A 12917-nucleotide genomic window follows, 5' to 3' on the forward strand; every position below is an offset into this window, starting at 1 on the left:
GCCAAGTTTAATGATTTTGTTCGGACTCCAAGTAAGAATGACAGAATGACCCGAACCCGACGGAAAAACTCGAAATTAGGCTAAGTTTGGGTCGGATCGGATTTGAATAATATCGGATCGGATCAGGTATCAGGGTAAAATTCGAGAATTTTTCGGGTTCAGGGTAAGGTATCTCCGCCCTACCCCGATTATATATATATATATATATATATATAATATTTTATATTTTTTATATTAATTATATATATAATATTTTATATTTTTATGTTAATTATATAATACAAACCCTAAACTCTAAATCTCAAACCTTAAAACCTAGCTTTTTATAATTATTAAAGTGAAATTTGATTGATTTTTTTATAAATTTCTCAGGAGCTACTAAAGAAAGTTACAAAAGTGACACGATGATTTTGGACGATTTTATTTGACTTAATATTACGTATGCATCTTCGTATGATTTGAATTTCGGAACAAGTTTGTAATTAATTATGTATGTGTTTTATTTTAGAGTTTAAATAATTATTTAAAATTGAGTTTGAATTGTAAATATGTAGATTAATTTTTTAATTTTTTATAAAAACTACAATTGTTCGATTTTTTTCGAACAAAAAAATCACCGACGGGCCGATAAAAAACCCAACGGAGACGGGAGCAAAACCCGCCCCGTTGCCATTCCAAACTCCAAGCACCATTCGCCTTCCAGACCCATCGTCCCCAGCCGCCTTATCCCTCCTGTTCTGCCTTTGCCTCGTTTCTTACTTGCATTGTTATTTTTGTAATTTTCTGGGTTTGGTTTACACTCGCATAGGTATTTATGGTGGATTGATGTGGTAATTTAAGGAAGGCAATCCAAAAAATGGAGTCGATTCTTACCCTGTATCAGTGGTCTCAACCCAAGAAAACCCGACTTCTTGCCCTCTTATCCCTTTCTTGTCTGCTTCAATCGTAAGCTCCCGGTCACCACTTCCTTGAAATTGCTTGCCGCTTCATCACCATGTCGGCAACGGTTTGCTCCTTTATTAAACTATAATAGATATGTATCGGTTTAGAAATGCCGGCGCGGGAACACCCTTTGCAGACTAGGAGGCGATGATAAGCCGGTTGGAGACAATGAGGTAAGAATATTATAAAGCTGTAGCGCTTTAGTTTGAATTTTCATCTAATTATATAGTTTATTAAAATTTTCTTCTTTCCTGATATTCTACGTAGCTAATCTACTGCTGTGGTTAAGGATTTTGTGTTTTGCTGGGCAGATTTCAATGGGGTGCTAGAGAAGGACCTCTCTGTGATGAACCAATTAGAAATGTGAAGTTCAAAATAGTGGATGCAAGGATTGCATCTGAACCATTGCATCGTGGATCTGGACAGATCATCCCCACAGCTCGACGAGTGGCCTATTCAGCTTTCCTTATGGCTACTCCAAGACTTATGGAACCTGTATATCATGTGGAGGTATGTTCAATGTTCAATGATATTCCCACTGGCACAATATCTATTTAATGAGAAGCCAACTGAGATAATGTTGCAAATCAAGGAACATAGCATGCAGTAGCTCATTCTCCAATGTCAAAACAGTAAACATCATCGTGTAATTGCCTTGGCATATGAAAGATGAAGATAATTCTGAAATTTATGTAAAATCTTGCCCTGGTTGCTATGCCTTTTGGCCAAATGGTATCCTCTTCCTGCTATGATGAGGAAAAGGCTATGCAAAGGTTCCAATCCTACCTGGAAGCAAGCTTCTATTTTGGCAAATAAAGGGGAAATTGAGAAGTTATATAAAGTTCCATCATTCAAGTATCTTTTTAATTGTATGCAACCGCCTCAAATGACAAACTTGTTTATCCTGCTTGTTGTGATTGTGTTTCAGATACAAACACCAATTGACTGTGTATATGCTATCTACACGGTGTTGTCTCGTAGAAGTGGCCATGTACAGCTGATGTGCCACAACCAGGAACCCCGGCCTATATTGTGAAGGTTTGGAAACTAAGCCTAAATTCCTTCAGAAATATTTGCATGACTGTTGGTTTTGTGTTTTAATTGCATAGTTCGGTTGCCTAATTTTGTTGATCATTCATGCATTTGCCTAATAGCTTACTACTTATCTCATCAATATTCATGCTTACAAATTCATCTGATTCCCTTTTCCATTTAGGCATTTTTGCCTGTGATAGAATCATTTGGCTTCGAGACAAACCTAAGGTACCACACGCAAGGTCAAGCCTTCTGTCTCTCGGTATTTGACCACTGGGCCATAGTTCCCGGAGATCCCTTGGACAAGATCATAGTTCTGCGGCCTCTCGAACCTGCACCAATACAGCATCTCGCTCTAGAGTTCATGGTGAAGACGAGGGCAGAAAGGTATTGCTACTTCTATCCACATACGCACACTTTACAGACATGTTGACATTCCATCTGTAAAATGGACAAAGATCTTTAAAAAAGAAAAAAAATCGAAGCACATTTGAGTGAATTTTCTGTTAATTTTTCAGGGAATGAGTGAAGATGTGAGCATCAACAAGTTCTTTGATGAGTCTATGGTGGTGTAGCTGGCTCAGCAGGCTGCCGGTCTTCATCAGCAAATGATAACCGGATACCGTGCATGTTGGTTGTGTTCCCCAGATTTTGGGGGTGAGAATTGGGTAGTTAATTAGAACTGTAGTTGGTTTGTCGTTTGTGGTTGTTAGAAGTGTTCTAACTTGTAAAGAGACTAGGAAAAATACATGTCAACCTTATCCATCATGCATACATGTATCGTGTTTCATGCTTTTTTTAACCAAAAATTGAGAAATTATCTTTTAATTTGGGTTAATTAGCTCTAAAAACCAACACCATAATCAACGTTTCAAGTATATTACTAGTAATTTACATTTAGATCACAACCCTTTAATATAATCAAATTAAATCATAAGCATCTTTGTCTTTCGGTTCAAGTGTTAATATTTTCTGTATTGACAATCTTGTTAGATGATTAAAATTTTAGATGAAATTGAAAAGATTTTTTAAGACCAAACTGATAAAACGGCATTCTTAAATAATAAACATTTTAAACAACACTAGTTAAACTTATTGCCCATGGCAGCCATCTAAAACTCTCATTGATACCAAAATCATACTAAAAAGAGAGTTTCATACAACAAGTTCCCAGACCCCAAACACATTCTTCACCCCCCAAAATAACTGGTAAAAAGTTCAACTTCATTTTGATGGAGAATAAAGATCAAGTTCCTTGTGAGTGTGAATCTCACAGTCTGATGTAGGCTTTGAAACACAAGTCAGCATATAACCCTCCTTAATTTGATCATCCTCGAGATAAATAGCATCCGGTTGATGCACCGTGCCTGAAACTACCTTCGCAGTACATATGGAGCAAGCTCCAGCTCTGCAACAATACGGCAGTTCTACTCCTGCTGCCTCAGCTGCCTCTAAAATGTACTCAGCTTCCGTGGCTTTAAACTCGTTCACCTCACCCTTTGGCCCTACAAGCTTAATCTTGTACATTGCCATCGTCATTCGATGATTGGAGGAACATCCCAAGCCAAAAGATTTTGAGATGGTTTTGACAGACCCAACATATCTTGGTGCCTTCACCATGGAACTCGTAAACTGGTTTGGGATTGCAGCTTTAACAATAGATGGGGAGGAAAGGCTCACAGTTGCCATTTTCGTTTTCTTCTTTCTCGGCGATTCAACTAGTGCACATAAATAGCAAATGATATAAGGGGTAGCAACAAACAAGCATTTAAAACAAAAAGATAAATTCAGTTGAACAAGAGGGAAGCCAGATGATCCAACGACAACGCTGAAAGGAAGCAACTAACACCAGACATATCAAACAAGTAAAGTTAAATAAATAACACTGAACCTTGAACCTAAAACAAAAGTAAATGCCTTGTACTATAAGAGAAACAAGAACAATTATGAAAATGAATCAGCTTAATATTTTCCCTTGCGTCTCAAGAGATTGGATTCGGGTGGGCAAGGATGAAATAATATTTCTTGAGAAATAAAAATTCATTGGATCAAATAATATTTCTAATTATCGGTTCACTGTGATTCTCTAATGCATAATCAAACACAAAATACGAATTGAAGGTATCACAGATCATCCAACTTTTATCCATAGGTTCAGGGGAAGTGAAGGGAAATTTTATAAAGATCTCCCTGAAAAGATGCAAAAACTCTAAATGAACCATATCATCCATTTCTGAAGTAACAAGACAATTTATGCCTGAAGCACTACAAGACATGATTAGCCAAGCGAACGCCGCTTTCCGCTCGAGGCTCCATACTTAAAACACATAGTAGAAACTTATCATAAAAAGATAAAAATACTGGACAAAATTTACCCAGGAGCATCATTGGCTGTTCTTAAAACTTTTGATCCATTAATTGCCCAATTCCTTGTCCCACCAAAGACAATATTCTACCACTTGGCAAAAGGCACAACCAAGAATCAACATGAATGACAACAAGATGCATAAATGAATAAACTACAAAATTATGGTATTTGAACTTCTCTCTTGTTACCATCAACAAATGCCAGAAAACAAAATATCACATTATTATGAGTCAATAATGTGAATAAGTTGCAGTACATGAGCTTACCCTGCAAAAGCTTTTACTACCCTATCTTTGGAAGCACCATTCATGAAATTGCTAAAAAGATAGGGACTACTTACAAATTTTAGGAAAATGATTAATGAATAAAACCAACAGAAATCAATGGTTTTTCTTTTTCTTTTGTATCACATTTCAACACTCTTCTACTGCAAAGATACAAAATTTTACCTTTCGTTAATTAAAAAAAATCTAAGCTATTCTCTAGGAAAACAAGAAAGAAAAAAAAAACCATTTCAAGTTACAACAAAATTCCAAATGAAAACAAGAAAGAAAAAAAACCATTTCAGCCTGTAAAAGAAGTAATATTACAACTCAACCATATATATGATCTTCCAAAAGGAAAAGATCTAAGAAAAACCCAGACTTCGACCAATAAACCAAGCTTGAAAAGGAAGAAACAAGAAAATAAGGCAAAGTAAAAACCAGGAACACAAGCAGGAAACAAATCATATCACAAAATTTAAGTAAACATTAAAAAATAATGCAAATCAAAGCTAAAAAGAAAGGAGAAGAACAAAGGGATAAGGGAGCTTACTGAAAGAGTTTGGGGAGCGGAGAGAACGAGGAATGAGCCTTAAAACCCTAGAGTACCACTGTGACAGTGACGAGATGATGAATATAGTTCTCAGAAGAGTGAATCTTTCATCATCTGATTATTAGAATTAAGATTTCAATAAAAATAATTTTCAAATCTTTTTTTAAAGGGAGTTTCTCCCGAAATATCACCTTAACGCTATATATTTCCCAGTCAGGCACCGTTCAGACTATATTTCTTGATCTAACACTCTTTTGCAAAAAGATGCGTCCCTATACCGCGTTTTACGTCACGTGGTCGAAGGCGCCCCAAATGTATAAAAAATTCGGATGTTAATTTTGTAAATATTTTGAAAGGAGTGTCAAATACGTCATTAATTTCTATTATGGTGACATTTGTGTAAAAACATCAGTATTTTGAATTGTACAAACACCCACGATTACACAGGTTGTGAACTGATTGGGATTTTAATGACGTGGGTAATATGTGTAGTGGTTGAGTTTATTATTTTAGTGTCACAAGTTTATTTTTTATAATAATAATTTTTTTATAATTTTAAAAATTATAAATTTCATATATTTAAAAAAAAAATATTGAATAATAATTCATTTGATCCCTCCATTGTAATTAAAAATTTATTTTAATATTTTTTATATTTTTTTAAAATATATGAAATTTATAATTTTTTAAATTATAAAATATTTATCATCATCATCATCATTTTGTAAAAGAAATATTAGTTATAAAACTTTTATAAAATTATTCATATTTTAAAATATTTACCTTCAGGGTACGTTTGGTTCACAGAATGGAAGATTACCAGTGTGAATGTAAGATTACCAATGAATATGATTACTGAGAATGTTGTATTTTGTGTTTGGTTAGCTTAGCAAGAATGTAAGATTACCGTGTTTGGTTAAAAGAATAAAAGATTATTGGAATGTATATTTGACCATTATATATTTGTTTTATAACAAGTTGAAAAATATTTATATATTTTCTTTAAAAAATTTAAATTCATAAAATTTATATAATTATTTTTACAAAATTGAAAATATAAAAAGGTTTAATGAAAGAGTAAAATTTTATTTTAACCCATGAACTTCGTATAAAATTTTAATTATAGATTTTTTTGTAAATCTAAAATAGTTTAAGGATAAATTTGTAATTTAACATTCGTAGAATTTTTATTATTCAATGACAGAAAAATGATATTTAAAAAAAATTAAGGGTATTTTAGTCCAAAACGTCGGGAATCCAATAATACCTAAGGAAATGGAGGTAATGACATTTCCGATAATATACCCAAAAAAATTCACTATTGATAATCTTACATTACCGGAAATGAGATTCTCGTGCTAACCAAACAGGGGAATGTGGATTTCATTCCCATGGGAATCCCACATTAATGGAATCCACATTCTCCCATCCAAACACCCCCTCAAAGTTTTTATATACTAAATTATATGTATTATGTAATTTTAATGCAAAAAATTAAACAAATTTATTAAAAATGAATAAACATTATTAATTGGTGTTAAAAATTAAAAATTAATGAATAATAAATCATTTGATCCCTCGGTTGTAATTAAAATTTTATTTTAATATTTTTTTATATTTTTAAACAATTAATTTTAAAAGGTAATAATTTTTTAAAAAATATATGAAATTTATAATTTTTAAAAGTATAAAATATTTATTATTATCATCATCATCATCATTTTGTAAAAGAAATACTAATTATAAAACTTTTATAAAATTATTCATATTTTAAAATACTTACCCTCAAAATTTTTCTATACTAGATTATACGTATTGTGTAATTTTAATGCAAAAATCAAAATAATTTTATTAAAAATGAATAAATATTATTAATTGTTGTTAAAAACTAAATATTAATGAATAATAATTCATTTCTTCCCTTAATTGTAATTAAAATTTTATTTTAATATTTTTAAACAATTAATTTTAAAATAAATTATTTTTTCAAAATATATAAAATTTATAATTTTTAAAAGTATAAAAAATTTATTATTATAAAAAATAAATTTATGATACTAAAATACTAATAAACTCAACCACGTCCACTTCATTAGCTTATGACAAGCAGTTAAAACTGTGTGATGTGGCTGGAGTGTTTGTAAATTCAAAATGTTGACATTTTTACATAAATGTCACCATAATTAAAATTAATGATGTATTTGACACTCGTTTAAAAATATTTACAAAATTAACATCTGAATTTTTTACACATTTGACAAGTCGCGCCTCGGACACACTTTTGACCACGTGGCGTAAAACACGGTGTAGAGGCACGCCTTCCTACAAAGAGTGTTAGTTCAAAAAATATAATTTAAACGGTGTCTAATCTAAAATATTAAATGAAAAATGTGATTTTTCGGATAAACGCCGTTTTAAAGATTGTTCTGCTCAAATCCACACGACGACAATTATAAAAATAGGGTACACTACATTGATAGTCGTTGAACATTTAGGTTGTCACTGAATCTTTTAAAACTTATATTATTGTCACTAATTTTTAATTTGTTTTCACTACGGTTATTGTCATTAGATGATGTGGCGTACTAAAGCCTTTTTTCCCAACAACCATAATTGTCCAAATTGGTATTTTTAGTAAAGGTCAATTTTTCGAAGCAGTCATTGATTAATTCCAACCAATGTTTTTAAAATTGGACCGGACCTTAAATCGATGAAGGTACTGATTCATTGGTTCAATCAGGTTCAATCAAATTTTATATAAAATAATATTTTTTTAATTTTATATAATATTCATAGCAATATTAATATATATTTAACACTTTTTTTAAGTTTACAATATTAAAATGTATAAAATATTACAAGTCATAATATATATAAGATAAAAAACATAAAATCAAGTGAAACAAAATGATTCAAATCAACTACAACATAATATTTAAGGTAAAACATATTAAATAATAAATATAATTATATAACTATAATCAAAAAATAAATTTGGGGTTGAAAAAAATCGTAACAAACGATATCGTTTGGTTTAATTTTTAAAAAAAAAAAACAATCTCATATGGCTAAGAAACATATAAGAGCATCCAAAAAGTTTAAAGAGTAAAAATATGAGAACAAAACAATCTCACATGGCTAAGAAACATAGAAGAGCATCCCAAGTGACTTCTATAAATACTAGAGGTAATTTGACATTCAAAATCATGTAGCCTTTTGGTGAGCACAGAACGAACTATTCTTTCACTTCAATTGAGCTCGAATTTTAGGCTTCAATCGAGCTTCTAATTTTTTTTTTAGTTCGAACCTTTTTGAGTTCAAGTTTCAATATTATATTTCGAGTTCGAGTTGAACTTGATAATTTTTAGCTCGTGAGTTTTTGAGTCGAGTTGAACTTACTTTTAAAGTTTTCGAGTTCGAGTAGAGCTCAGCAGTACTCGAGTTCGACTTGGCTCGTTTAACAAATGACGTCGTTTGGTGTAATTTTTTTAAAAGAAAAAAAGAGAACCGGCGGTTCACACCGATTTTGCCGGTTTTCAGCCGGTTCACCCTGGTTTTATCGATTCTCAGCCGGTTCTTTACCGGTTATGTGCTCATCCGATTTTGAGAGTTAATCGGACCGGACAAGCTACCGATAATATTGATTCCAACAGTAAAAAGGTTTTATTTTATCAAAAGATTAAAGTAATTTGATTTCAAGTTGATTTAACGATTGACTATGTGGAATTAAAAAATTTTAACTTTTAGTTTCGATAGTGATTAGAGGAGATAAGAAGGTTTCTCAACGAGTTTGAATTGATAGAAATAAAGAGAAAAAGAGTAATTTGGTTTGGTGATTAATTCAATTGGAGAAACCATTGAATGAAGATAGAAATGACGACAAAAGAAGAAAATGATCCAATAGAAACTAAAAACTAAATTTTTTTTATTCATCATTGTTAATCATCAAATCAACTTGAAACCAAACTTTATTAATCCTATAACCAAATTAAGTATTCCCACCATTGAAATTAACGATGGATCGTTTTTTTCCTTGAAAGATCAGCCTTTACGGTAGCTGTCAATTTAGAAGATGAATAGTTTTTCATTTAGAATAGTTTTATATGTAACATCATTATTTATTAACAGTAATTAACGACAGTGGGCATAAACAAAGTAAAATAAAAAATCAATGATTGTATTATAAATTTTAAAATTTTAATAATTATAATAAAAATGTCCTACAAACCAGTGATTAGAAGTATTGTTTAACATATAAAATATTAAAATTTTGAATCTTCACTTAATATAATAATATAATTAGGTGGTTGGTAGAGTCTGGACATTTAGAAAATCGTGTAAATGTTGGAATCTTCACGATTTCCACTCTTGCATTATATAATGCACTTCTTTTAAAGTATAAAAATCATCCTCTCAAATATATTGTATTATTTTATTAAACTATTTTAGAAATTAAAAAATGATCATTTAATTATTTATATATTTTAAATTCTTCATTTTTCGTTAAAAATTTGACGATTGTCTGAGCTAGACGTTAACATGTTGACTGAAATATGATAGTCATTTGAGATTCTGAGACCATATTTTATTACATCTGGATTAACATATTAACATTCAACTCAGACTATCGTTAATCTTTAATGAAAAATAATGAGTTTAGAATATATAAATAATCATGTGCTAATTTTGTAACTTTTAATAGTTATAAACTCAACAAAGCAACACCCTATAATTAAATGATCATTTTATAATTTTTAATAATAAAGAGTCTCAATAAAATAACACCATATAGTTGAATGACCACTTGTATACTTTACTTCTTTTTCTCTTTTAACACAGAACATCAAATTATTTTATCTAATTCAAAGCTTCACATTCAAATAAGAAAACAATTCTTAATAAAAAGATGATGCATTTAGTCAAAAAGAAAAATTAGTTGACTATATTCCCATATATAATAGGGTAAGAGGAAGGTAAGGTAATAGGTTGCCCCAACACTAAGTTGAGAGTAATTTCCGTGAAAGACCTCCGTTATGAATTGTCCTCAATGAAACTCGATCCCATGATAATAAGGTTAAGAGCCTTGCGCTCTACCAACTATACTAGATAAGCAATTCAAAAAGAGTTTTTATTAAATTTAAAGAGTTTGCAACCTTATTAAATTTGCGCCAAATATAACGGATATCCACCTTCTAAACTTGGTTCAACAAAAATCTCGATGCGTCGACAATGACATTGCCTTCTAGAATGTACCTTCCTCCTTCGATTTAGCTGGCCCCCAACCCAAAATAAATTTGAGTAAACTAAGCATGTAGTCCCTTACTTATAGGATGATTTTTTAAGTCCACCAATTCTGAAAAATTACAAATAGTTACCCGATTTAAAACAAATAATAAATTAAATTTTTAAAAAATTTAATCAGAGATGATGTTAGCAGTTAAAAGTTTAGAATAATTATAAATTTAACTACCAATTTTCATATCTTATTATAATTTAGTGTTAATTCGTAGAATTTAATTCTCAATATTTATATAGTAGATAAACTTATTTGTTATTCGTAAATGAATTAAAATAATAATTAAATGAATGTAATATTTAAATATCAAAGTAAGATTTTAAGAATATAGAGCAATTTATTATTCTTTTCAAAATCAAATGTTTAATCTACAAATTTTTTTTATAATCGATAGATATAATAAAAGAATATTTTATAATTTCGAGACTACTTGCACAGTGTACTGAATAAAATTTCTAAAATCATTTTTTTTGAATTCCCTAATGGGATTTAACTTCACACACGATGCTGCCACTTGGCACGTGGTTTGACAATTTGGACTTTAATGAATATACTATACCATATAACGTTACAATTAACTTCTCAGTGTGCAATTAAATGAAATGACCATCCAGCTCAGTTGGTAGAGCACAAGGTTCTTAACCTTGAGGTCGTGGGATCGAGTCCCATGGAGGACATTTCATAATTTGAAGGTCTCCTACGGAAGCTGTTCTCAACCTAGTGTTGGGGGCAGCCTACTATCTTACCTCCCCCTTACCCCATACATATGGGAACAAGGGACAGCCATTTTAGTGTGCAATTAAATAACATACCTACTTCCGAAATCAGTCGCAGATTCTTTTCGATCGATTATATATAAAAATTTTATATTAAATTTTGTGTTATTAATATATATATATATATATATATATATATATATATATTCATTTAAAAAAATATTTTTAGATCAATCACTTATAAAATCAGATCTAATCATATGCACTCAAAATGAGTATAATATTTTTTGGAAAGAAAACAAATAATTTAGGAAAATAACAAAGAACAAATTAATAAAATTTTAGTCAAATTTATTGAATTGCACGTGATGCAGTGATTATCGATATTTTTCTTGTTAATCGGTGATCTTAGATCTTTATATTTTAGACGTCAGACGATTCATCCAAAACAACCATCTCGGGAGATCTTAGGTTATTTTTAGGGTCAAATTTATTTAATTGTATGTTTTTTTATATTGTAGAATGCTTTTTAAAGTAAATTTGATGACATTTCTTTTATTGACATTTATTTGGTTATGATATTGAGACACAATTAATTTAGATTATGGAGTTGTTTCTGTTATATTGATAGGTGATCATAAAGATGAAGATAAATTGTACTTGAATTGTGATAAAGGTAATTGTTCACCTACCATAATTATTATATTTATTGTCATGTTAATGTTAACGTGCTTACTTTTTATCATCCACAATAATATTTATTTGTATTCACTTATTTTTTTTAATTATTTGATTAGAATTTTTAATTTTTTAGATCATGATTTATTATATTTTATTTATTTATTTTACAAATTAGATGATATTAACGATTGCTTGATTTAAATTATCTAAGTTACTATCATATGTTTTTGCATAGAGAATGCTAATTTTATTAAAAATATAAAATATTCAAATTACAATAAAATTTACAACCATAACTGTAAACTAAACATATAATAAGAATATTTTTCTAAACACAAAAAAACTAGTCACTTAAGATCACAATGACCATACAAGGAAAATATTGAAAAATCTAACCAAAAAATTGAACAAGAGATAAATATGAATAGATCGAACTGCATCGGAAAATGAACCATAAAAGGGAATAAAACTATTGAAAGACCACCAACATATCGCAAATCAGAATCGAGCGATGTGAAAATACTATCCACGAATGCAAACCCGCATATCCAAACCCAATATGAGGGTCCAAAGCAGAAAAGATCATCATGATAATAAACAAGTGTCATCTTGATCAGTCGTGACGATGTCAAATCCAACCATGAAAAAATAAACGAAAACAACGGCTAAACAATTGAAAATGTGCTATAGAGGCAGAGAAAAACGTGTCATAGAGATAAAAGAATACGTGTTAAAAAGACAGAATTATTAAGAATAAAAAATAAGAAAAAAATAAAGATATGCTATAATAAAATAAAAGAAAAATAATAAATATCGACGATCGACAACCAATATCAAAACTAGTATTAAAGGAAAAATAATGAATATCGACGATCGACAACTAAAATTAAAACTATTGTTGATCGATCATCATAAAGATGAAAAAGAAAAGAAAATAACGGTGATTATGGAAAAAGGGAGAAAAAGAGAACAAACCCAAACTTAAAATTTTACTTCAATTCCTATCATATGTTTTTTTTAAATAAAGAAAAAAAAAGTTCATCTCATTATTTTCTCTTTTTTA

The 12917-nt window shown here is 30.0% G+C and overlaps 1 protein-coding gene and 1 pseudogene across 2 annotated transcripts; one reads left to right on the forward strand and one right to left on the reverse strand.

Moving 5' to 3' along the window:
- Positions 1-1089: 1089 nt before the first annotated feature.
- On the forward strand, positions 1090-2706 carry LOC120162408 (annotated as a pseudogene).
- A 360-nt stretch (positions 2707-3066) lies between these two features.
- On the reverse strand, positions 3067-5263 carry LOC120161834 (ferredoxin, root R-B2-like). Of its 2 annotated transcripts, none has more exons than XM_039172040.1 (2): positions 5162-5263; positions 3067-3695 (listed from the first exon to the last, which is right to left on the reverse strand). In XM_039172040.1, the coding sequence occupies exon 2, from the start codon at positions 3664-3666 to the stop codon at positions 3202-3204; it is 465 nt and encodes a 154-aa protein (XP_039027971.1). In that variant the 5' UTR covers positions 3667-3695; positions 5162-5263; the 3' UTR covers positions 3067-3201. The 2 variants fall into 2 exon arrangements, with proteins under 2 accessions (XP_039027971.1, XP_039027970.1); XM_039172039.1 differs by lacking the exon at positions 5162-5263 and adding an exon at positions 4353-4424.
- Positions 5264-12917: the final 7654 nt, after the last annotated feature.

Source organism: Hibiscus syriacus, unplaced genomic scaffold (assembly GCF_006381635.1).
Source record: "Hibiscus syriacus cultivar Baekdansim isolate YM2019G1 unplaced genomic scaffold, ASM638163v2 tig00111402_pilon, whole genome shotgun sequence".
In the NCBI taxonomy this organism is placed as follows: domain Eukaryota; kingdom Viridiplantae; phylum Streptophyta; class Magnoliopsida; order Malvales; family Malvaceae; genus Hibiscus; species Hibiscus syriacus.